Here is a 25,781-nt window from a genome sequence, read left to right as displayed (position 1 = left end):
TGTTCATATATATGATCTAAATGAAATCTGGCTGCAAGAGAACACCTGGGGCACTACAGGCACCAATCTCAAGTTTGACATTGCCCTTATTTGACCCAAAGGTCACGACCTAGGTATATCAACGTTTGATATGAACGAGTTCATCGAAAACCCTACCTACCCTGTTTACATAGTACTTCTAGCTCTTTTATTTTTCGAAATCTCAGTAAATTAAATAGACCCCCAACCGGGCGTGGCGCATTTAACCCATTACACGGACACGTGTTAGACTAGCCCCGACCGTATGCGCTGTCCACCACTGTGATTGGTAACATAGCCTTAAACATTGTGAACGTCATTCAAGTAGCTACTGACTAGTTTATCCTGTAGTGATGTGATATGATAATGGGGCTGAGGCAACACTATTAACTCTCTAGTGGGTTGCGTTATATGAATTGCTTTCCAAGATACTAACGCTTATTCCCAAATTCGCTGTACGAAATTCATTACCTAGGACGTTTAACAGAACCCCAGTTTCACATAGGACTGTTCCAAGAAACTGTGAAAGGTTTCTAAAGCTGTGGTACTAACAGATTCAACAAATCCACTAAGCTGACAGCACGTATTCATCCTGAGTCATGAGGCCTGGGCCCGGTTGCTGATGCCCGCCATAAACCGTTATTAGTACAATCTTGTTCGCAATGTTTCTTCAGCAAGAGAAGCAAGCTCCCATTAGTTACCGATGTCCATCTTAGCTGCTACTCCTGGTCTGCTTCAGACTGGTCTGTTTTTGCAGGTGTTGGTCTTCGTGTATGTGTCCCCTCGCCTATAGCTGTGAACGCGTTCTCGTTATTTTCAGCGTTCTTAGAAAAAAACGACCTTTGAAGAAGCGTTTGAGAGTTTAGCTACGTTAAAATCTGAAAAAAAGCTTTTTTATTTCATCACCTCGGAATCTATGAGTCAAATGATTTGGAAAGATCTACACCCTGACCCCAGACGCCAAACATACCTTTCAACGTTGAATCGATAACATTCTTTCATAGATCCCAACAACATGACCTATAGTCATGCACCGGTCTATAATCAACAACAAATAAATGTGCCGGCTTTGCTAGTAGCATTCCAGTTGGGTAATTAACCGCAGCAGCACGGGACGGTAGATATATTCAACGAAACTCATGCTCTCCGTACGAAAATGTCGATAAAGGCGTAGGCCAACTAACGAACCAGCACTGATTCATGAGACCGGTCTTGTTGGTGTTCAGCAAAGGCATGACTCACAAGACTCACAGGTGGTGAACGCACTAAAAACGTTAAGGGAACGAGAGAAATCCGAAGCATGACTCAGTTAGTCTTCACAGCCCGGTACCAGCCCCAATCCGCACGCTGAATCCACGCTCAGCAGCCCCCGGACTCCATCACCCCTGCCGCCCCCTCGCCGCGAGCGCCCCCGCCAGGCCTAAACTAGGTCGCGCGTCCGCAACGCTTCGTTCGCCTGGCGTCGGTTCGATCAGCGGGGGCGGCATCATTTGTCGCTCGGGGCGGTATTTTCCGCACCATATCCCCTCCATTCGATGTTTGGCATTGTTTTGACGGGGCCGCGGGCAAAAACGGCCGCGGTGAGATGCGTCGGCTACGCGATGGCGGAACAACGAGCACCCTGGCCAGGCGGGAAGGCCTTGGGAAGTGTCTGCAAAAGCTGGCCGCCTACGCCATCCGGCTTAACGCTTTGGACAGCCACCATTCGTTTCAACTGTTGTTACTTTATTTCGGAATAATGCCAACACCCTGATGCAAAACAATTATTTGCTGTCACGCGGGCGGCAGGATTATCTCTGCTGACGTCGTCCGCGCGGAAGCTGGGGAGAACAAAACGTGCCGTAGGCATGCACGTTTCCTGTCCGTGCAGCGCGTCATGTCTTCCACTTCAGAGGTCACGTGTTGTTCCGAACAGGCGCTTGTTTTTTTATCACGTAAATGGTGGGTTGGTGAGCTCCCACGGAAGCAAGCTGAAAGGCGCTGATCACGTAAACCAGAACCACTTGACCCTGTAATTCGACAGTTGGCCCTGTGACGGCATTCGTGTTCTGCCCCAGGTGCGTTCAATGCGCTCATCACGTTTAAGGAGAGTTCCAAATCACCACCCTGTGGCGATTCGCTCAGCACAAACTTGATGGACAAACTAGATCACTTCCAATAGAAGCACCTAAAACGCGTGACGACACTGATGACCCTGTGACGTAGGAGCACCAACCGTTCCTGACGTGCTGCGGACTCGGATAGCACGTGCGTGATAACACGCCCGCTGTGCCCAAGGTCTCCACGACGAGCAGCACGCGCCGCCGCCGCCGCCAGCGGAGTCTGTGCCGCGCCCCTGCAGCCGGCTAGCCCTCCTAATCTAGTTAATGGGCCGGCCGCATTACGGCGATGACGTGGTCGTGTGTGGCGGCCGCCGACGGGGATCATGCGCCGCCCAAACTGGCCGGTGGCGGGGCGTGTAGGCTGACGGCTCGCGACCGGAACCCACCCGCCGGGACGCGGCCCAGGCTCGGGGCGTGATGAGCTGACGCGAACCGACACCACCTCCGGCGGGGATCAGCTTTGGGAGTGTGGGCTTGGCATTGTTTCAGCACCTCTGTGATGCTGAGTTGCTGCACTCAGATCCTCGCGTGAGTCGCCGCTGTCGGCCACTGTTTCAGAGTGAAAGTCTTCTGTTGTTACTTGTAAGGAAGTTCATCAATATACTATTGCTTTGTAAGCCGCTGAAGTTCACTGAAGCAGGCACAGATCAATATAGATAGGTCAATGGAGCATAGATCAATTGAAACAACTTCGCTGGGCCGATACAAGAACGAAACATCTGCGGAGCCGTCGACTAAATGCAGTGAAATACTGCGTACAATAAAACGCTCACGCCATACCTTTTCGTTGTTGATTAACCAGGTCAGGTTTGCTGCCGGCCGAGACTGCTCAGAGGTGCAGTTTATTCTTATGACGTCACCCGTGTCTCGGCTGATGATGTCACTTGTCGAAGTGTATGGCTCCTTTTTGGGCACTTCTGCAAAATAGATGTGAACATTTTCAGCGTTTGGAAGTGTCTTTGATAAAGCGGCGGCGACTTCCTAAGGTACATCGACGGCGACCACAGTGATAGCCAATGAGTTTTATCCATCAGGCATAGCGAAAGAAAATCAAGTATTGAAATTGAAACTATTTACTTTCATTGAAATGTCACGGAATGTTCACGGTCGCCAATGACGCCACTCTATACCACTTTATAAGTTTGTATTAAGCCGCAATTTTATGCCATGAGATTCGTTGGAAATCTGCGCACATGGAAGAAAGACGATTCGGCTAGCCTAATGCTGCGAATAAGGATAAGTCGCCAAACTTCAGTGCGCTTTTTAGAATAGGCCGGTGATGACAGGACAATCAAAGTGGGCGATCGAAACCAGGCGTGAAAGAAGGCTTAGAAATCATTATTTAATGTAAACCTAATGAGAACCACGCGCAGCAGGTATAGTGGAAGCACCAATCAGGGAGTTTGAATGAAGACAAGGCACTCCATTATAATGCTTCGGGGCATAGCGAAGAGTAGTGAAATTTTTGTGCGGTACGAATACGCCTTATAGCACGAAGCGTCCTGTATCTTTGGCAGGGGACGCATGAAAGGCCAAGAATCAAGGAGCTTACTGTAACTCAAGGATTCGAAGGTCTAATTGGTTGTGTTGTGATGCCCCAACGTGTGTTTGTTTTGAACCACAAAGTTGAATTAAGTCTGGTTTGAGTCGCTTTGTTTTATGCGTTATGCTAAGAGGCGATTTTTCCTGTTAAAATAAACGATCATAACAATCGTTCACAAACCTTTAAGAAAACTCGATTTCCATAACTGATGACAAAGAAGAATAGACCAACGGTACTTCCCTCCATTTTGGAATCTCTACTAGCCAATACCTTAGATGTTAAGAAATTGGCATATCAAATGTTACATCTATTTGCGATTACATGAAAAAGAGGAACAACTCAACTGTTAACATAACTTAGATAGTACTGAACTTTAATTTCCGTTAGCTCTGTTTAACTTCTAATGAACCCTTTTAATGCTAAGGGCACCAGGCCCAACTCAGTGTCTTTCGTCGCACTTCAAAGTCGTTTCAGCTGGAGAAATAAAATCTAATGAAGTTTTTATCTATCCCTATATCACATCCTGACAGCGTAATGACCTACAACATTATCCAAAAACTTCAGGCTTATGTTGCGAGACAAGGTTGGTCGATTTAATACTTTTCAAAAGTATTCACCGACAAAGATCCGTTCACTTACGAGAGGTCATATCTGGTTGAACTAATATTTTAACGTAATGTATAGCATGCATAGGCATTTACGGTGTGTAATGAAAGCTGATTTTTCATAAATGGATGGAGAGAACATGAAAGAAGGGCAGTACAATGATGAGCATACGTTGGTCTCGATGCTGAAGCTACAATGTCTGTTTGCCCACATTATCACGTGTCCCCACACCGTCAGCCCCGCTCACCGACCACTGTGACGAATCCGGTGGCAGTGACGGTGGCGAACGTGCCCTCCGTGGTGATCTCACAGCCGTACTTGCCCGCTGTGTCGAGGTCCACGCCTCGGAGGACCACCTGAGAGACGTCCGACAAGGCCTCCTGCACGGCACAGCATCGGCACAGATGACCAGCATTCGCGTGGCGATCAGCCAGGCGACGGATCATCGCACTGCTGGCGACAAGATGCTTTTGCAACGCGTTAATGTGTCATGTGTAGGATATTGCTAGCAGCTACAATTTTTTCATGCTTCTTCATTCCATCTGTCTCGGAAGCACTGTTTGTCGAAACACCGCAACAAAGGCAGAAATGCCTTCAAAGCGCACCAGAAGCGTCGAACACCCCACGGCAGCCCCACGGCTTAGCTTACGTCGACATCGGTCCCGTTAACCGGGAACACGTGGTTGGACGTGGGCTCGTAGCGGTAGAACTCCTCGCCGTCCTTGTACCACTTGGCCTGGTAGATCTTCTTGCCCTCCGGGTCGACCTGACAGACGAGAGTCAGGCTATCGCCGCGGGGCACGGCGCCGTCGATGGATGCTCTCAGCAGGCGTATTCCGGCACAGCCTACCGGCACAGGCCGTCGCGCGTCAGCAGCCCGAGAGAGAGTCTGGCGCCCGGCTGAGCGCCTAACCTACGGTAGCGTTTGTTGCCGGTTCGGCCCTGTAATTGTGACTTGTTATTTAGGCTACTTCTATAGCACAAAGCTATGCACAAAACAGACGCAGCATCACGTGAAAAGCTTGTCTAGCGGCTCACGTCATCAGCAGAAAGACAGCGAAAGACGCGCGCTGTGGAGGCTTCCACGAATAAAATTTACTTCGTTCGATTCACCCGCTGCGCATTGGGTCGTTGCGATACCTACCCGTTACCTATTCCCCATTGCCTATGCTCACACAAGAACCATCTTTTTATGATTTAAATTTCTAGGCTCCTATGAAAGCTCCTATGAAAGCTCCTAATTATAAAACATATCCGGAAAATTGCACACAGGGATTTGCTGCTTTCATTTGATGATTGCATAATACTTGAACTTAGCTGCTACTCTCCAAGATGCACAGTTAGCACCATTATGTGATATTTTTTGACAGGAAAGTACTTTCGCGAAATGAGCTAAGCAATTAAATGACCAGCCCCGCGCACCAAATTTGCCAACAAACGAGTTTTCTCCGGATTTAACCCGCTTATTCCTCAAAAGTTTGGGGCGGAATGGCTGGAGCCTAAGTCAGGCTGACGCCCGCATAACTAAATAGAGAACTACATCCCTGACTCTTGAAGCATGATCTGGTATTTCTTGAACCCCTTACACATAACTGTACTCATGCCCCTAATTTTCTTTAAAAAAGCTGGACCCATGCCGGCCCATTGCACATTAAATATGGGCACTAATTGCTTACCCGACATGTGAGGAACCTTGCTACAGAAAAAAAGAATATCACCTTTGTCATACGCGAGAGCACTCTACAGTGCCTACCCGGGGGGCACAAAACCACAGTTCTAGGCAAAATATTCCATCCGCGTACAGCTCCGTGACTAAAGATCCCTAACGCACATTCCATTCTCTGCGCCGAGTGAGCTGAAGCACCGATGCAACGATCTCCTGAACTTAACGCCATGTGACTTTCAAGTGACTGGGGCCAGCCGCTGCTACCTTTGCCTCTAATAATGTTAGAGCCACCACAAGTTTAGAGGTTAATGTCGGTTGATTCTCTCTTGAATGTCAGGTAACTACGGGGTCAACTGTCTGAAGTGAAACGGTGTCACCAATACATTTTTTTTTTAGCTAAGATCGCAAAACTTTCAGCATCAAATAAATAAACACGCTTGTGCGGGGAAGCGATAAACGGTTTGGCAGACCACGCATTTATCATGCCTTTGCTTTATAAGTGCAGTGCTTTTGATGAGGCTCAACTTTAAGCTGTCGGCGCCGATAATGTCAGCTTGGGCGTTTATCAGCCACGTTTCACGTGCAAAGTAAACTGGGCACGTCGATGCCGCTGGTTTTCAACACGTCGCTCATGTTTGCGTGCTATGCGCATACGATGTGTTGCCCGACGGTGGCTATGGGCATGCATATATGCGTGCTGCCCCACTCTGCTGCCCAATCTGCCCAGCCGTCACTCGCTCCGTCCGTGAATTTCGGCGGCCAAGGGTCGGACAAACCCGACTGGTGTCCGAGTAGGTAGAATGGTATCAACAGATAATGCAAACTAGACCGTTCCACAGTTCAACAGATCACTACGCGCATTTCAGTGCACTCAGTTCCTTCTCTTAGTGCAGCTAGCGTGCAGTGCTAGTCAGAGCGATTCAACGGGGGACAGGACCTCAGCATTATATTAAACTCGAAAATGTAAAATTATCAAGTCACCAAAAGGCTAAAGGCCGCTTGTCGGGGACAGGGACATATCTAGGGGATCAGGTGCTGCAGCGAGATGGGACTAACCAATACTGATAACTAATAAAATATTTCTACAATGCTGGCAATTGATACTGGAGGAGCAAACGGAGATGGTGAGCTCACCCGACGTTCGCGCCCCCTCGTTGGCGTGTTGTACTCGCATCAACGTCTAAGCTACTGCATAGCCAAAATTTTCTTGGCGGCGATGGCTATCATTTCGGGCCCAAAATGTCGATTGAAAAGTTTAATGTCCTCCTTGTGTGATGCTGCTGTTGGATCCGACCACAACGAGGCCAGATATGCTCACGTTCATCTTCAATATTTGTTGTAAACCCCACCTGAAGACTATGGGAGCTGTGCATTCATTGTTTTATGTTCGAAATGTTTTCTGCTCATGGAAGAGATTCGTCATGAATTTGGGTGGCGCGTGCTTACTGTGACACCATTCTACTTCACATAATCTGTTTCATATCGTGGGGATACCCGGCATACCACAGTGAGAGGGAATTCCGAGTCATTTAAGAGCGACCAAGAAGACGCCACGAGTATCGGAATCGTACGGTGCTGAGAATGCTTTTCATTGAAATGGTAGGAGGCTTGGCTGGCTGATGGCGGACAAGAATAGCGACGAGCGAGAGCTTTCGGATGTAGAACGCGTGCACAAATCTGTTCTCCAGACATGGAGTAACCCCAAACGGAATTTTCTACCAGGTCAGGTGAAGGCCTGATTGATTTCTGGAATGGCCAAACAGCAGGCATCGGTATTCAGCTCCGGGTGGTGCTTCCATGAATGTGAAATGCGTCCGTGACCTCCCATGCCCCGTGGGCTGGCTCTGCAGAAAGGTCAAGACAGTCATCTGAGGAACGATGGCAAAAGGCAAACGGAGGCGGGCCGACGACGTAAAGGCATGCTGCTGCAATAATACATGCTCAATACTTAAGCTAGTTTTCGGCAGTATTAGTTATTCCCGCCAACATTAAAACCAAACTAACTTCAGGCCCGCTCATGAAAGGTCGACATTTCACGAACTACAAGCAAGTGCAGACGCTTCCTTCTACCGAATCCGCAAAAGCGCGCTTACATAACACGAACTTGCCCGGATTGCACCTCAACGATTGCCAGTGGCACTGGCAGCACGCTGTGTGAAAAAGCTTCATTGCAGTGCTTTAACGCTCAGTTCACTCCTTCCCACTTTCATATTATTACCTACCAGTCAGGTTTAGGACCTGTCACGACAAGCTCACTGGGCCCATGAGCCCATTGCTCGAGGGTCTGTTCGACACCGGGGTGAAGAGCTCGGACGCGTTTGTGAGCGTTCGGTTCTGGGAACCACCACGGGACTAATGCCTCTTCACAGCGCTGGCAGCCACTTCCTTAAGCCACCTGGCTGGGTGCCGCGCTCAGCCTCGTGACTTCCCGGGTCTTAGAATTTGTGAAAGACAGACTAATGGATTCTCCCCTACCCGCCATTAGTTCGCACGGCCACTGGCTTTCGGGGGGCCAAATAAGCCTCCGTCTTCGCCGATGCGGGCGATGCTGACTGGGAGCTGTTGTGAATCATCGATGGCGACCGCGCTCCGCGGCGTTCCAGATATAGTGGGGCCTTCCGAACGGCGCGGGCGTGTGTCATCCGCTCCATAGCGTGGCTCCCGCCGGACAGCGCGGCGCTCGACCGACGTCAGAAGCCCGGACAGCCGGCCATTGGAGCTCCAACAGTCGGGCAGCGGGTGCCAGATAAGCCGGATGCCTGGATGTGACGCCAGACATCCAGACAGACAGGAGGACAGACGGACAGCCACACACCGGAGATCAGACTACCGGACGGGTGGCACATGCACCGGACTGGTATCACATTCATACACCGGGCATGGGACGACCAGACACTGGAGATCGTCCTAACGGATAGTCACCACCGGCATCACAGACAGTTATCTCAAGTATCGGAGGGCACCACAGCCGGACACTCGGCATCACAGCCGGATACTCGGTATCACAGCCGGACACCTGGTGTCATATGGCCTGGTGTGAGCGCGTCTTGCGGCGATTGTCAGCTGCCGAAGGACTTCGGCAAGCGTCTGGCAGATGGGCTGGAAATGCCTGTCGACCAGGCGTAACTTTCATATGCATGTGCGGGCAAAGGGCCAAGTCGGGCCCGCTGATACATTCGGCAAGCCATTTATTTCGATCGCGGTCATTATTCTGCTGTGGGACACACTGCTAGGTTATGGCAACCATCCATTTCAAATGCCATGGCGCTTTTGTTGCAGCGACGAATGCATATGGGAGGCTATGTCTAATCTGGTCGGACAATGGCTTTCTTTAATGCGGTGGCCGCGCCGCGCCATGATCAAATGCTTTTGATGGACAAACGGTCTCCAACAGCGTCCGCTGGAGGGAAACCTGGTGCAATGGTGGTCTGAGATCAACCAAGTCGGAGGGTGGGCGGACCAGCGTATTTAAGAGCTGTGCAGTTCCCAGAGGACATATGCGCTATATCTGCACACGACGTCAGTTTCAGAGCGACCCAACACATCCAATATCAAAACCATGCCGTGACCTAGCAGGGCAGCAGCCTGCATTCAACAGCCGTGCTCTGGGTCAATCGGCGCACGCTCCAGCGCGCTTGGAAGCCCTCCACAGCTAGAGCCGCGGTCGGGTTCAACGCGCCCAGGAGCAGGGGGCGGCCTGACGGGCGACACCGCAGTCGGCACGCGCCGCAGCCGCGGCCGGCTGGTCGCAGAGGCGGCCAGCACCTGGCCGCCTCCCGGTCACAACGCCGACGTTTGTCGCGGACAAAGAGTGGTCTCGGGGCGTTTGTGCTTGCTCAGCGCCAACAACTGGACGGCAAACAGCGCCACGGATTACGGCGCGGGCGGTTTCAAAAGCGGCGCCGTTATTGGTCGGCTCTCAAACAGAGCCGAACACGGACCGAGCGTCAGTGAAATGGGTTGATGTTTGATGGTATTAGCACCAGGAACACCGACGACTCCAGGTGTGTGAATTTACCGTATTTATGGGTGGGGATGGGACAATGTTGATAAAATATATCTACGTTATAGTCCGCAAAGCTTGAAGGCTTTGTGCAACAATGAATGTCTAATTGTACGAAAGCACCAGCACGGCAGTTTCTTTGGGGCGTTTTCTTGGTGTTTTCTGTGTGAAACACACCGATGATCATCAGCTGAAGCACTTCCAAACAAAAACGTGGATAAGGTGTACAGCAGCAAACGCACCGCAACCAAATGCCTTGCATCACAGTACCCTTGTAATCCTTTACATCGCGTACCAAGAACAAAATCATAGCATTCGCAACCTTGTGATTGTTGGTAAGAATATCCTGAAGCAGCACTCGAACCATTACATTTGAATACGCCACGCCTAGGAGCGTCACCGACGGCCAGTCCGTACCGCAGTCAGCGGCGTCAGCCAGTCTCAGTCCAGTCACCATTAAACCGTAGTCGCAGTCAGCGGCGTCAGCCAGCCTCAGTCCAGTCAGCCTGAAGCCGTAGTCGCAGTCAGTGAGGCTTCTCAGCCGCACATTGCGGTGCCACTCCATTTGAACGAGATAGTTTCTGACGACAATGCAGCGGAATCACCCCCCCCCCCCTCGCGAGCCTCCCATAAGCTCCAGCCCACGGCGGCCGAACAGCTGCCAATTCAGCGGAGCCGGCCGAGCGGCCAGGCCGATCTCCTCAACCGGCCGAGCACCCGGGCGATCTCCTCAGCCGGCCGGGCACGGGAGCGGCGCAGACGTGCGCGGATCATCCGCCGACGAGGAGCGCCGCGATGTTGACCGGCAGTCGACTGCGACCGCTTGTTTTCGCCGTGGCGCCGGTCGGCCCGCCCCGAGCCAGGATCGATGGCGGGCCTGGCCGGGCGGCGCAATTTCACCAGCGATTTGGTGCGTTTCGTCCGGCAGCTGACCCCCGGTCCGCCACGAGCGGGGCAAGCGACCGGACTGAATGCTGATGAACGGCCTCTGGGGTGGACATCGCGGTGCCACGCGGCCCAGCACGGCTGGCCGAGTGGGGGTGGGGGTGGGGAGGGGAGGGCGCCGCCCGGAGGCACCGTGCTGGACGGGAGGTCACTCCGGCCTGGGGAGACGATGCCTGTTGGTACCGGACAAACAGAAAATGGCCACTAATGATGTTTGCGGATGGGATGCCGGTAATGGCGGGCCGTTTGGGATCAGTGCTCATGTGGAGGGCGATCAGGTTCAACACCGAAGGCTGGAATAAATAAAAGAGCTTGATTATCCGTTCATTAACTGGTCGATTAAGTCATAAATCATAAAACTGCCATTAAAGGTCTTTTACTGCGTGATGGCAGAATGAACGAGTAAATGATGAGACCAGCGAAATTTTGAGCACGAGAAATGCAGTTTTTGTACAAGGGCATGTTGGCATGTTGAATATCAACCGTACTTCAGTTGACACCAGAACCCATGCAGGTCTTACACAGAGCGTTTCAGAATGGTCAGCTAGGACTTGATACTCTAGATCTCGGTGGCAAAGGACGTGTCACAGTGCCACCATCATCGAGCTAATGCATTGGACGGGCTTATTCCAAATGCTCAGATCGCCTTCCAACTCTGATTTAGGGATCGACATCAGGTCTGAAGGAGAGGGCGTGATTACAAAATACTTTGTTGTGCCAGGTACGAATCCACCGCAGTTCTGCACCGTATCTTAAGGCAAATATTGAACCGCAGAAGTTACGGATTACTCGTCAGCATGAGGCCCATAGTGAGGTCTATCTGCTTTTGCTTTCTTTTATATGTTCATGACAAGCGTGTTACAAGTAAAAGCATCGCTGCTACAGAGGCGCGTGACCGTCTGAACACAACACGTTAACTCATAGTTTGCTGATACGACTCTCTGTTTTTTCCTCCGTCAAAATCTGTTACTTTCACAATGCTGCAACGCTAGGTGGTCAAAATCTAGACTCCATTTCATCCCACGTTCACCGTGTTTTTATTCGGTAAAACCTTACCTGTTCTTTGTTAACCAGCTGCAATGTTGTGGAAAAAGTTGGTCCACTGAAACAGCTTGCACGTCAATGCCCAGCAATTTGAACACCACAACCCTTGTAGACTTGGGTTTTATATTGCTGAATACTGCTTGACCTTGCAATCCGTGGTTGCAAAGCTTGCGGCTTTCTAGAAAACGGCCGGGAAGCGCCAGATCATCCAGGTCGGACAGTTTCCATAGTTCAAGACTTACGCCGCCTGTAGTCAGGTGAACTTACTCATGTGATATATGAATGTACGGGTGAAAGTATATGGTGAACCATGTAGCCAAGTATAAGTTAACCATATAGCCGAGTATGCAACTGAACCAGGGAGCCAAGCATGTAATTTAACTATCCAAGTTAACATAGTACGAGTATATCAGTTAACTACGATTATGATCAAGACTCTCAAATCCTAGCCGAGTTAAAATGGCAAAGATTTGGAGAGGTTCTAGTCAAACGCCACCTGGCGGCATTGCATAAAATCCTTCACAAATCCTTCGCTCGCCGATGCCTGTGAAAGAGGAGCGTGTGCTGTATCACGATGCAGTGTCAACTCGCGTCACGCGTCGAACCACAGTCGCGTGGCGCGCCTGACAACCCTTTTGGAGCTGCCGATGGCGCGCCCTGAGATGGCCCGTCGGAGCGTTGCCATGTTTTGGAGCTGCCGAAAAGGCGCGCCCTGAGATAGCCCGTCGGAGCGTTGCCATGTTTCGGAGCTGCCGATGGCGCGCCCTGAGGTAGCCCGTCGGAGCGTTGCCATCTTTTTGAGCTGCCGATGGCGCGCCCAGAGATAGCCCGTCGGAGCGTTGCCGTATGTTGAAGCTGCCGATAGCGCGCCCAGAGATAGCCCATCGGAGCGTTGCCATGTTTTGGAGCTGCCGATGGCGCGCCCAGAGATAGCCCGTCGGAGCGTTGCCATCTTTTGGAGCTGCCGATGGCGCGCCCTGAGGTAGCCCGTCGGAGCGTTGCCACCCGGACTGCGTCCATGTGGAACAGTTCTCCTGTGGCAGTACGGGAATCGGCGGTCCCGGGTGTCTGTACCTGGCGAGCTTGAGGATTGCACCGACATACTGATGCGTGACAGTACATCAAACGCTTTGGTGTTTTATCATCAAGGTGCGCGTGTGTGTGTGTGCATTTGCGTGTGCGCATGCATTTGAGCACGTCCGTAAAACAGCGCATAGCCCGAATAGCAAAGTTGAGAGGGTTACAAGATTACATGCTCGATTAATTGACTTGTATTACGGAAATGTGTTTGCGACGCCATGTTAGAGAAACAAAAAATGAGAAAGCATATATCATACGCCGATATCCTCCGTTATCCTGGCTACCCACGGACACGAAATAAACACCCATCCTGACTTTGGTTCATTAGCACTATGCACGCAGTTCCCTAGCACTCATGTCTGTTTATTTTGCTGTCAGCGTGAACGAAACGTTCTTGGTCCGACCGCGCTGGCTTATCGTCTGGAGCACCGACACCTACTATAGAACATTTGCTATGAAACATATTTAAATGCCTTAGTAAAACACGTCAAAAAAACTTCCAAGATGCATGTAACCAGTTTTGCAGGCGAATCCCTCATTCATCAAGATAGTGAGCTGGAGGCCCTGAGGTCCTGCAGCAGGTGCGAGAAGGTTAAGAAAGAGCCTCAAATGATTCGAATCACCTGCAGAGTCCTGGCTCAAATGCTCCGGACGACGGACATCCAGCCTTTTTCACATTCACATTTAGTATTGCAAACAGTGAGCTCACATTTTGTTCCGTTCGTCCAGCCAGTACTGGATTTAGAACCACTGCAGATTCATTATTTGTAAATCACCCGACCGGAGGAAAGCTCATGCTTCTTTTCACGATAACAGTGCGGTGCGGCTTTTACTAGCAAATGGTACGCCCACAGGACCGCTTCACTTCCCGTAATGACCCACTTTTATTTCGGATTCGGACAATGGCAAGCCATTCAGCCAACTGCGTAGCCAGTTCCGCAATACGAGTGACTCAGAAATGTTGATTAACGACACCCTTTGAAATCTTTGGGTTGAGACCTTTTCATCTAAAAAACGGCAGGGAGGGATTCCCATGCTTTTACCTATACTGAATAAGTCGGTACGGGTGAGGTACCAACTTCAGATGCGTGTTGCAAGCTCAGCGATTCAAAAATTCATCTGATGAACGTGATATCTTACAATGTCTTGCGATCATTTTATTTTCATGCTGTGTGCACTTATGCCCCCAAAAATGAAGCAGAAGCACTTCCATGAATATAGAACAATAAGCAGTGCGGTATATCGTGTGGTGCTGTGCAGTGGGTACGTAATGCAGTAGCAACTCAGTCTGATGTTGCCTTAAAATATCCGCAATACGTACGTTAACACCAAGAACGACATATTTTCACTGTCGATTGGCACCAGGGCGGTCTCCTCCCTTGTCATCCAAGCGTTTTACTCTCTGTACGTATATCTCTTTATCCGAAACGGCACGAATTAGATGACTTGATGGGTTGGGTAAACCCATGGATGTCCATTGCAATGGACGATGGAATGGGCTGGGTATGTGCTTTGGAAAAAACACCGTCACGGGCGTGGGGAAGCTGTTTACAAAATGTCGGGTGCTCCTCCGCGAAATGTTGCAGAGTGTAGATTGTGCATTTTTCAGCCATAATCAATCTCATTTGCAAATACCGTTGCGATTATCAAGGCAGGCAGTCTGTTTGGCTGTAAACTTCCCTGCAACTCTTCCGTAATTTGGAATGTAATTCCCCGATCAATGCAAACTGAGCAACGGGTAGATACAACTGATTATGGATAGGTAGCGCGTGAGCCTGGGCACAGCTCCATAGCTAATAGGTGGGCATGGGCAGAATGGCAGAGCCTCATGGGTAGAGCGTAGGTATTGGCATAGTTCAATGGGTAACGGGTAGGTATGGGCATAGCTCCCTGGGTAACAGGTGGGTATGGACACAGCTCCATGGGTAACAGGTGGGCATGGGCACAGCTCCACGGGTAACGGGTGGGTATGGGCACAGCTCCATGGGTAACGGGTGGGTATGGGCATGGCTCCGTGGGTAACGGGTGGTTTTGGGCATAGCTCCATGGGTAACAGGTGGGTAAGGGCACAGCTCCATGGGTAACGGGTGGGTATGGGCACAGCTCCATTAGCAGCGCGGGAAGTGGGCAAAGGAAATCTAACTCGTGCATGCGTCTTCTAGGGATGCGTTATAAACGTTTTCATAACAACCGTAAGCTAATGCGTGAGTTGTGCTATCTCCGCACTCAGGCTGCGGAGAACCACATTGTGCAGCGGCGTTGCAGGAAGATACTACCGCTCATGCGACGTGCGATGCAAATGTGCCCCTCCCGTCATAGATTTAAAACCAGGGCTTTTGTGTAACACGTGGTCCACGCGCAATGCTCCACCACTGAGATAATCGAAATCCAAAGGGAAAACCACCGCTGAAAATTGAATAATAGCGCATCGGATTTCCAACCATCACTTACACCAGCCGCAAGGCGCCGGGCTGTCGGATCTTTTTTATAGCAGTGGTAAAGCACTGCGTGTGCTTTCCACAAGTAGTACAAAGCGGGTTTAATTTACGGACGTGAGGTCCAAATTTTCTACGTCTGTTGAAAAAGCAGCCGCACCTAGCTGCACACAGCTGCGCAATGGGGTACCGACAGTCTCGGAGAACGAGGAGAATACAGCAGACGTGCGCTATGGATACTTATATGGACCCATAGTTCCCGCACTGTGGGGCGGTGGTGGTCCGCGTGCTCCGACTGTGAACAGCATTGCACCGCCATATTGCAGACAGATGCTATCGTATCGATACGCATCGTATGGTATCACGCTGTAATTCGATAATATTTGGTCGTATCTTGTCGTATCGCAGATAACATGACATCGCATGGCATCGTTGATGGCATCACACGGCAAGTTTAGCTCTCGGATCAGCGAATGAAGTACGGAACCCTTTGGAAGCGGTCTGCCTTGTTCGTAGGGGGCGGGGAGGGAAGGTTAGGTGGTGGTTGAACAGCAGATGTCAGTGGAGCGATTGTTTCCCTGCGCGGCTACTAACGGCACAAAGTTTTGGCCAAGTTACCACGGAACTCTACTACAAACCGCAGCTGCCACCATCATGCTGCATTATCAGTCCGCACCACCATACAAACAATATGAACACGACTGCCTAACTTAACAGTAGACTCAAAGACACGTTCACTAAACCTCTTTGCTCGAGTGGCTTGGAAAAGGAGACGGAGCAAAATGGCTAGCTTTGGACGGATAACCAAACGTGTGACACGTGCCAGGCGGGTGTGGTGGGCAGAAACACTGTGCACGACTATATCTACGACATAAATATGCCATTGTGTACTCCTGGTAAACATATTCCTGCTTTGGTGGAAAACACATCATAGACGAGCCGAGTAAAATGAGCGTATCTGAGACGCAAAATACAAAAAGTTTGGAACTCTTCTTGTGATTAGATTCTTAAAAAGTCACACGCACAAGTTGCATCTTGCTGCAAAAGTTCCCATGACAATTTTGCGCACTTGCAGAGCTGAGGCTGCACTAAAACTTGCTGAATCTGAGCTCACTTGCCATCACAAACCAAACCTTAACACGTGTGTTCCATGGTGGCAGCCTGTACCACCCCCCCCCCCCCCCCCCCCTCCACTATTTGTGTCCACTCTCTGTCAGCTTTGTTCTGCATGTTGTCAGCCTAGCGCCTGATGATCTCATGTGATCTTTCATTGTCCTGCTTCGCTGTTGTGGCGCAGGTGAACTTTGTTTAGAGCCGAGGATCGTCTTTACTTGCATTGTCTGATATGTAAACACATGTGGCTTAGGGCTCCGCCCGCGTATGAAATGACTTTTTTAACTAACGCTGGGAAGATCTTGAAGGTGAAATGCTTGCCTTATTTTTCAGAAGCGCTTTGACTATTTTTCTTTGCATAACCGAAATTGGTACGGAGTCCAATCAGACCGATGTGTTTTGACCGCGAGCGAGCCTGTGAAGGTTTGCCGACAAATTAACTAGCAAGATCGTTTGCGGGCAACTGGTAATAGACAACGCATTCCGAAGAAGACAAAAAGTTTAGCCGAGAGAGGCGCAATCGGCGTTGTTATGCCTCGGATATACCACGCTGGCTGCTGGCTTCTGTTTCTTGACTCGAGGTCATTCATAGCCCGGCGGCAAACGGCGCCCTCCATTTCCCGACTGACACGCGAACAGCTCTCCTCTCGGGAAGGTTAATTCGGATCTACTTTTTCATTTCCTGGCCAAAGTTCTCTGGATTTTATCCAAAGAGATTAAACACATCACACTCGGTCTTGTGGAAAAAGCTGGTAAACAGTGAATATTAAGTAGAATATGATCTAACATTCATTGCATTGCATACTTTCGGGTCAGATGGGTGTCATCGTGCTGAGGACTTTACATCCTTGTCTGCAGTTGAGTTCAACCGCTGTGAGCTATTGTACTTCTTTTTCTTTGTGCACCTTGTAAGAAAACAATACACTGGCGCATGGACAAATAATGACACTCGATGCAAGCCTGCACTAGGCATCTCATGAATTGAATTGCATAGCCAATGCTTTCGACAGCAAATTCAGGATAAGGGTAGCGAGCAGCCATATGCAGGAAACTATAACAGTTGAAAAATATGAACGGCAGTTCACATTTTCCTCCCCCCTCAACCTCCTCCTAATGAGGGAATGAGGAAGAGGTTGCGTGGAGTCACGTTAGTCCAATTCATTACAAGTCACAAAACACAGCGTACGAACGTAATGACTGACCTGAAGTGTGACCATCATTCGGTCATTCTGGCCGATATCTACACATAGTACTGGTTTATCTGACTAGATTAACAAACCCGCTTAATTAGCCAGACGGATTGCACATCAGGCGCACCCCTGGGTATTTCGTGTCGCATTGCACCACAGTTTGCGCAATGGTATGGAGACTGGAAAGCACAAGTACACATTTCACGACACAGGCACATCTGTACTTCAATCAAACTAAAGGTAAGGTCTGACTATAACTAATGCCCCGAATTCGCCAACGGTGAAATTGCTTCGAAGCGCCAGAGCGAGGTGAAGGTGATGGCGTTAATCCAGCGTTATCATCCGCCAAGCCCACTCCAGCTGACACGCTCTCACGGAAACGATCGCCTCGAGCACAACTCGGCAGCCAAGCCCAATTCCTTCCGCCGAAGAGCGCACAACTTACCGGAGCCCCGCCCGCAGCGGGAAGGGGCGCGATCGGCCTGATTGGGCGCCCGCCGGCGGCCTCGGGCGGCGGCCCAGCCACGCTGGCGCCACCAGGAGGCGGCGCCAGCCGGCCGACAGCTTCCAGACGCCCCGACAGCTCCTGCCTGAGGGCCGAACAGGCCTGGACGCGCCGACAGTAGCCGGCCGGAGACCCGACAGCTCTCCGGCCAGCGAGCGCAGGCGGATATCAGGCTGACGCCGACGCCGCCAAGACGTCCGCCTTGTCTGCCAACTCGCGGAGTAGTACGGCATCCAGCTAGGGGGCCGGGGCGCCCCCCCCCCCCCTACCCCGACCTGACGCGTGGCCCAATCCCGATGACCCCCTGACCTTGCCAGAGTCCGTGGCGCTGGCTGTGTTGGGGTCATACCAGACGAGCCGCGACCGTCAGCAGTAATTAGACACGGATGCAAGCCAACCGGATTAGTGTAAGCTGGTCGGAGCCGTGAACGTAATTCAGTGACACGTCATGTGACGCTATTCGCCTGAATAGTCTGGGGTCTCGGCTGAATGATCAGGAGTCTTCTGTGGCGCCGCTGGCCCGAATGATCATGGTTCTACTGCGGCGCCGCTGGCCTGAATGATCGTGGGTCTACTGTGGCACTGCTTGCCCGAATGATCATGGGTCTACTGTGGCGCCGCTGGCTTGAATGATCATGGGCTGCTGTGGCGCCGCTGGCTTGAATGATCATGGGTCTACTGTGGCGCCGCTGGCCTGAATGATCATGGGGCTTCTGTGGCGCCGCTGGCCTGAATGATCATGGCGCTACTGCAGCACCGCTTGCCTGAATGATCATGGGTCTACAGGTTGAGCGTCAAAGTTCATTTCAAGTTTGCGGAACCAAGTCGCGATGTATGACAGCTGGGAGGCGTTGCTCGCGTTGCCAACACGCTGGGTTAGATCCATTTGCAAGTCAATCTGACACACCTTTGCTGAAGGAGGCTTAAATCACAAGTCAAACCGTTCAAACGAAGTGATAGACGGGATTATTCCTGCCGTCAGCCGGGACGGGGGGAAAGGAGGGGGGGGGGGGGGGGGCGATGCAGTCCAGGCCCGCTAACGACCCGCAGGTGCCTGAAAGCAACTGAGTTGAAGTGCCGGGAATGTGTAGTCGTTCAGCACGCGTCCTAGAAGAGGCAGCGGTGGGGGACAGCCTTGAGTGGAATGTAAATCCTGATCTTGATGTCAAGACTTCGCAAAATATGGCCGAGCGTTTCATCAGCATATTGCTCATAACTCAGTGGCAAGAACGTGCTTCTGGCGTCCCCGTAGGCACGTTTCGAAGACCATTGCCGCCATGATTTCTTTTCCGTTCCGAAAGGCATGATGTTGCCAGGTGGACACATGCAACTCAGCGTGCGGGCCAACAGCTTTTCATTTTGAAAGGTGCAGGGTATTTTGGGTCTCGAAAACCATCATCAGCTTGGGGTGTAGTTTTCTTGTTAGGTTGCGGCTCCAGCCCCTCTTCCAAACTTTGAGAAAAAAGCTGGCCAAACCCGGAGAGAAACTCGTTTTTTGACGCTTTTGTGGGATGTTTAGTCCTTTTTAACTGATCAGCTCCCCCAACTTGCTTTAAGAAACTGAGCCCTTGCCATCAGCATAAGAAGACAGCAGACTTCAAAAAGGAAGTCCCGTGTCCATCCTGGGCCATGTTGCCGTTGAGTGTACGAATTAATATTTATGCTTGCTAAGAACACTCTTTAGAAGGTGCCCAAGATGCATATGCAGCGACGTTTAATGACCAACTTGATCTTGCCATAAGCTCCTGAATGCGATGAGCTGCGGCTCATAGTGCGCTGGGGATGGTGCTGTTGGGTTCGCAGTTGGGCTCGCACAATGCGTGGCTTGAGGCGGCACCGACATCCATAAGTGAGACGCGAATATTCAATTCACAACTCTGTATTTACGTTCCTACCGCCGCTGCCAGCTTCTTCGGCCGGCAATCATTGACAAATTGCATGCAACTAGCACAAATGTGACGCGAATCAATGAAACACTCGCCATGCGTTCCGATGGCATTACTGGTTTTGTGCGGTTAGTATGTGCTGAGCCACCGACCTTATTTTCCGTGTACACAGGTAAATGAGTGGGATGCTGTCTATGTGATCCAAGAACAGCTACCTGTTTCAGCTTGAAAGCAAGTCCGTGTTCTCTGACCAGTAGCTTTTAATACATCTGTTCCCTGCAGCAGTCAACACTACTTTCGGCAGTCCTCTTAGCTCTCCTCAACCCTCGCTACGCTGATGTACTGCGCGCACGGCTCTCAGTGAGCTGGGCACTTCAAAGTTGGGCATCTTCAGGAGGTCACTTCCCATGGGTCTCACACTATGGAGCTTGACACCTCTCTCTTTGTCTCGCTCTCCCCTACCCCCCCCCCCCTCTCTCTCTCTCTCTCTCTCTCCTCCCTCCTTCTCCTCTCTCTCTCTCTTTCCCCTCTCTCCCTCCCTCTCCTCTCCTCTTTTCCCCCTCTCGCCCTCTCTCTCTCTCCTCTCTCTCTCTCTCTCTCTCCTCTCTCTCTCTCCATCGCTGTCTCCCCTCTCTCTCTCTTGTCCACCCTCTCTCTCTCCCGCTCTCTCCTCTCTTTCCCCCCCCGCTCTCTCTCTCTTCTCTCTCTCTCTCCTCTTCTCTCTCTCTCTCTCTCTCTCTCCTCTCTCTCTCTCTCTCTCTCTCTGGCCGGTTTTCCTAAATCTGACAAACCTCCAAGGAATGACATTATATGTGTGCATGCAGCACTCCTGCCAGTTCTCTTCTGCGCAGCAGATCTTTTTCCGGTGCGGCCGATCGGAAACAGGACAACATTCACGTCCTGTCCCCAACAGCTGCAAGCAGTTGGGCCTATGTGAACTCCGCGAATACAAGATCAAACACTTCACTCTTTGTGTTTTCATTATCGACTTCCGTTTCTTGACCGCCTTTATAACAGTTAGAGATCTCATGCTGATTTTTGTTAAATGTTTTGCCGTGCTAAATTTATGACATTTTAAACCTACTTCCAATTCTTCACCATTTCGATTTGAATCGGTGTTGATCTATGGCTCATTTATAAATGCCACGTGAGGGATGTTTCTCACTAAATGAACAACACATTCCATGTGTTGGCAATCGGCTCATGCTGCTAGCTGATACCTATAACCGATCTTGAATTTAGCTAAATTAGACTTTTTGGCCTGAGGGTAATGAGCGAGGTCATCAAAGATCTTCTATATGAAACCTGCTGGGTGAAACATTTAGCATACCAGTCTTGGTCATTCACGCCCAAACATTTACATAATTTACACTTGCAAGAACATTTTGTCACGACCCACCATATCGCTGTCATTTGAACGACCAATTGCACACATTGCGGTTGAAACAACCAGTTGTGATGAATTTGTTGGTTCAAGGTCACGCTGGCTCAAATGAGTATGAAACAGGTAATTCCGCTCAGAATAGTTTGCTCCATGATGTGGGCCAACGAGCTGCATTGGCGATTGTTTATTATTCAACTTGTTTTGCTTTTGAGCACCTGAATGCAGGAGCCCATTCGTAAATGTCGTGTGAGGATAATTCTAGCTAAATGAACAGCATACTTCAGTTGTTGGCAGACAATTCTAACGACCGTTTGACCCTTCAAAGTCGGACAAACTCACAACCTTGAATTATTCATGCCTACATGCGGCATCTAGGCAGCCATACGATCGCCTGTGATGAACTGGCATCGACATGGCACGGCGAATCCCTGGCATCCTTGTTTGCCCTGAGAGGCCATGCATTGATCCATGCCCCAGCACCCGAACATTGCCAGAAATGGAAGACGCCAAAGTGTATCTTGGCGGTTACGGAATTATTTAATGTTTCTTTGTTTGAAAGATATACCGGTAACAAGATTGTGTGTCGATGACATGGCCCGTTTAGTGTCGTTATCCTGGCCTGAAAGATAATCTATGAACCCGAAAATAAAAACTAACGTAAGTTGTTCAGCGCATTAGCAAATAATATTTTATTCACATGGATAAGACAGTGCTGCTTATCCCTCGGAGAAAAACCAGGAAAAATGAAAAATATAGATGGGTTGATATTTCGGCAACATGTCCTTTATCGAAACAATAGCAGAAGTGAATTCAGAATTACCTGCCGATGATCCTACTCTATTTTTCAGGTTGTTACATCTGAATAGCTTAAACAGCAAGCAACAGGTTCGCGCCTTTCCCGACGCTCTATCCCTCTCAGTTCGAAAGTTAGTAGAGGTTGGGGCTTTCAGGCCACCCCGGTCGAGTGAGGGCGTGAAGTGGTTGCCTCGGGCGATGGTTCACCGGCAACGATAGGATCTCGCGCCAATCAGAACTGTTTCCTGTGTATTGTGTTTCAGCGCGTCGACCGCAGTGGTCACTTTGCGCTCGCCAATCACAGCTGACTGATGGCTGCGGGCACCGGCTCCCTGCCAGCCCGTGACAGACTGGAGAAAAGGGGATAAGCGCAAGGTCGTTAGAAAGCTTACAGCTTCTCAACAGCTTATACTTCGCGTATTCCGCTATCTGAGGTCAAGCTCATCTTATACATTATTAGCCATTCTCTGATACTTTGCATGCCTTGCATCGTTCAACTCGTGCTCATGTGCTGCTAACATTTAGCATAGGTCGACTTGTTGTCGGGCCGACTACATTTCGGGGCAAACCTAGGCAAATAACCATGGGTAATCTTGCGTAAAAATGTCACAGATGCAAGAAGGCGACACTGGCAAGTGTTGAACACTGATGGAAAGGTAAGTTGTTCAGTGCAGCTGCGGGAAACATAATACATACATAAGAGGAGCACCAATGACCTTATTCCTCGTTAAAAACTAGGAGAAAAAGGAGAGGTCCGTTGATATTCCGGCATGAAGCCTGCCGAGTTCTTTTAATTTTCTGTTCACAATCGTTACTACAAAGGCTTGCAGCCGGACTTTAAATGTTTCTGTTTTTCTCCTAGTAGGTCAACGAGGGACACGGTGTCAAACGCAGATAAAGATGATACATTATCATGTTCAAACACGATTAAGATGGACTCTGTGTTAACAAAATAATGCTTTACAAGGCTCATGAGGTGAAGGCCACATAACTGGTGAAGCTGGGAAACAGTCATATGCTGGGCTGGACCTACCCTGCTGGCCCAGCAGGGGCTGGCCACAGACATCAAGTGTTGATCAGCGCGCATTAAATAAGCAGACTTGTACTTGATCTCATTCAGACTCAAGATAGCACTCGAATCTCCACACTTTTACATGGGCCCAGTGTAATTCGAGCAGCGATTCTCCGGGTCTCGACGTGATTCCGAATCACACTTTCTCAGACTGCTGTGGCTAACAAACCATTCCACCTAAAGCACTCAAAAAGCGTGAAAGAATAACAAGTCTTAGGTGCGAAGACATTTGGGAAGGAGACTTGCCACATCATTCAGACAGGTTTACAACACCTTGTACCTTATTCAACCCATAAGGTACAAACCGCGGACGAACTTTTGGCGTTCAAGAGCATGGATATGTTTCGCAAACACACCAGCACATCTGCAGAATGTTTTCCTAATATAACGTAACAGATAAGTCTCAAGACTTTCACAACCCATTGGCCACTGTAATAGACAAAATATGAACTTAACCGACCTACTTTGAAGTGTCGTATAATGCCAGGACTCGCTTGCCCTGTTCTAGTCTGGCCCTCTTCGTCAGGTGCCAGGTCACCATCACCGGCTGGCGTCATAAGAACAGTTTCGGGATCCCAAACACATTTTTTTTCGCCGCACAGTGTTCAGATTCTGGCGCTCTGGCAGTCGAGTTTTGGGGATGGCGACGGCTTCAAATGTAAGCAATTACGCTGGAACGCTGGCAGGCAAGGTACGCCGCGTGCTGTGAGTCTTCCGACACATACACATTTTACAAAATCTCCAGTCACTAAAAAGTCTCAAGGAACGCGCCTGCACTGATAGCATGCTAAATGACTTGTGAGTGTTTAGCTTGTATCCATGCTCACCAACCTGATGCACAGAGCAGTCTCCCAAAGACAAGAAAAGCAAAAGCAAGTATTCTCTCGCTTGCTTTGAATGCCACCACCATTTCACATACATTTTCGCTATTGAATGCCACATACCCATTTTAGTATGATATGCCACATACCCAGAAGATAACATGAGAAGAACGACACTGGCGTGGCATGAAAAGACAACCATGACACCTTTAAGTTACCGCGAGTGTTTCAAAATAACATCACAGTAGGCTGGTGGGGCTGGGCATCCAGACCGCGGCCCGTGTTATCCGGCCGGAGTGCAGCTCCAAAACAAGCCCAAATGTCATAGTTTGACCTCATCCGCGACGTATCGTCCACCAGCTGTGTAAATGTGTGTATAACGACAATCATGTGATAAAAGGCTTTCACACAGCTATCGCCACCGTACAGACATGAGCCGGACCCAAGTCCGCACCCACCACATGAGAGAGACTCAGCATGCCAAATTCTAAAAAGGGAAGGAAGTATGAAAGCCGGTCACCAAGGGAGATACAGCTTTATCAAGTCAGATGTTTATGGCCTCCCCTTCCAACGAACCAGCCAGTCTGCCATTGAATACACAAGTAGTTGATTGGCCTGAGACTCCGTGCCTTCCGGCTACTGACCGTTCAGCAGCGCGAGCAGCGCGGCAGCCCGCAGCAGGAGGGACCGAGCCATTTCCGTCGCCCTTCGCCGCCGTCGTCCCGGCCCACCGCCCGTGCGCAACTGGTGCCCGCGTCGGCGGCGACGGGGTGTCGGCCGCGACGAGGGCCAGCGCGCACGCCCGGCACCCGCCGACGACAGTCGAGGGGCCGCAGATGAGGGGGGGGGGGGGCGGGTGGAATCCGACAATGGTGAGCTGGGATGGACCTGCCGTGTCTGCCCCGAGGCAGTCTGGAGTACTACGATGTGAGAGCAGGCAACATGGCTTCTAGGTCGCTTTTATTTAGAACGTGTGCAACAGCAGCCGTTTATAATTTTAAGTGCATACTACGCCAGTGCAAATGGAGGGTCCAATTGCTAAAGGTTTCGATTGTTATCAGGCACGGACACCATGCGAACTTATGCATCACTTCTCATGACATCGCCAACAACTAGTAAAGAAAATCGCTGGAACCGAGTCAAGTAAGTCCGTCCGAATGTCTCATTGTTAAAAAAAAAATGCAAGCCTTGCTAAGTAAATACGATTGTGTTGTCAGAGTCATTTCCTCATGGTCAGTCATTTTCCTCCTCGTCGATGGAGGACGTGTGTTAGATCAATACCAAACTTACTTAGAACTAAGGGTTCGAGCCGTCTTAGATCACGCCTTGCGTAAGTTTCTGCGTATTTCCTGTATAGTTTTAAATTGCTAGAGACGCACCTATTTTAATCGGTGCGTCATGCAAATAGTCCACTAAATTTGACAACAGGCGGGGTTGCCACTTCTTATCTCTTAGAATCGGACACATTCGCTCGATGTCTCCCAAATCTCTGGTTTGGTCGGCATGAAATGTAGGGCAGAAAAACCTGAAAAGTGTTACCTAAGCCTGAAAAAGCCCGCAAAGGGTGTGACTT

General features: G+C 50.2%; 1 protein-coding gene across 1 annotated transcript in view; it reads right to left on the bottom strand.

Annotated features, from left to right (window-relative positions):
- LOC119109206 (uncharacterized) overlaps positions 1–24,924 on the bottom strand; it is a 32,239-nt gene extending 7,315 nt beyond the window's left edge. The window contains exons 1-4 of the mRNA XM_037232803.1: positions 24,853–24,924; positions 4,919–5,115; positions 4,517–4,649; positions 2,901–3,037 (exon numbers count right to left, since the gene is read on the bottom strand). Coding sequence (XP_037088698.1) covers positions 2,901–3,037; positions 4,517–4,649; positions 4,919–5,115; positions 24,853–24,904 — 519 coding nt within the window. The 5' untranslated portion in view covers positions 24,905–24,924. The remainder of the gene's footprint in view (positions 1–2,900; positions 3,038–4,516; positions 4,650–4,918; positions 5,116–24,852) is intronic.
- Positions 24,925–25,781: the final 857 nt, after the last annotated feature.

This window comes from Pollicipes pollicipes, unplaced genomic scaffold, assembly GCF_011947565.3.
Source record: "Pollicipes pollicipes isolate AB1234 unplaced genomic scaffold, Ppol_2.1 Scaffold_2555;HRSCAF=2994_pilon_pilon_pilon, whole genome shotgun sequence".
Classification (NCBI taxonomy): Eukaryota; Metazoa; Arthropoda; class Thecostraca; order Pollicipedomorpha; family Pollicipedidae; genus Pollicipes; species Pollicipes pollicipes.
The sequence above is the reverse complement of the archived record's forward strand: the minus strand, read 5'-3'. Positions and strand labels throughout refer to the sequence as shown.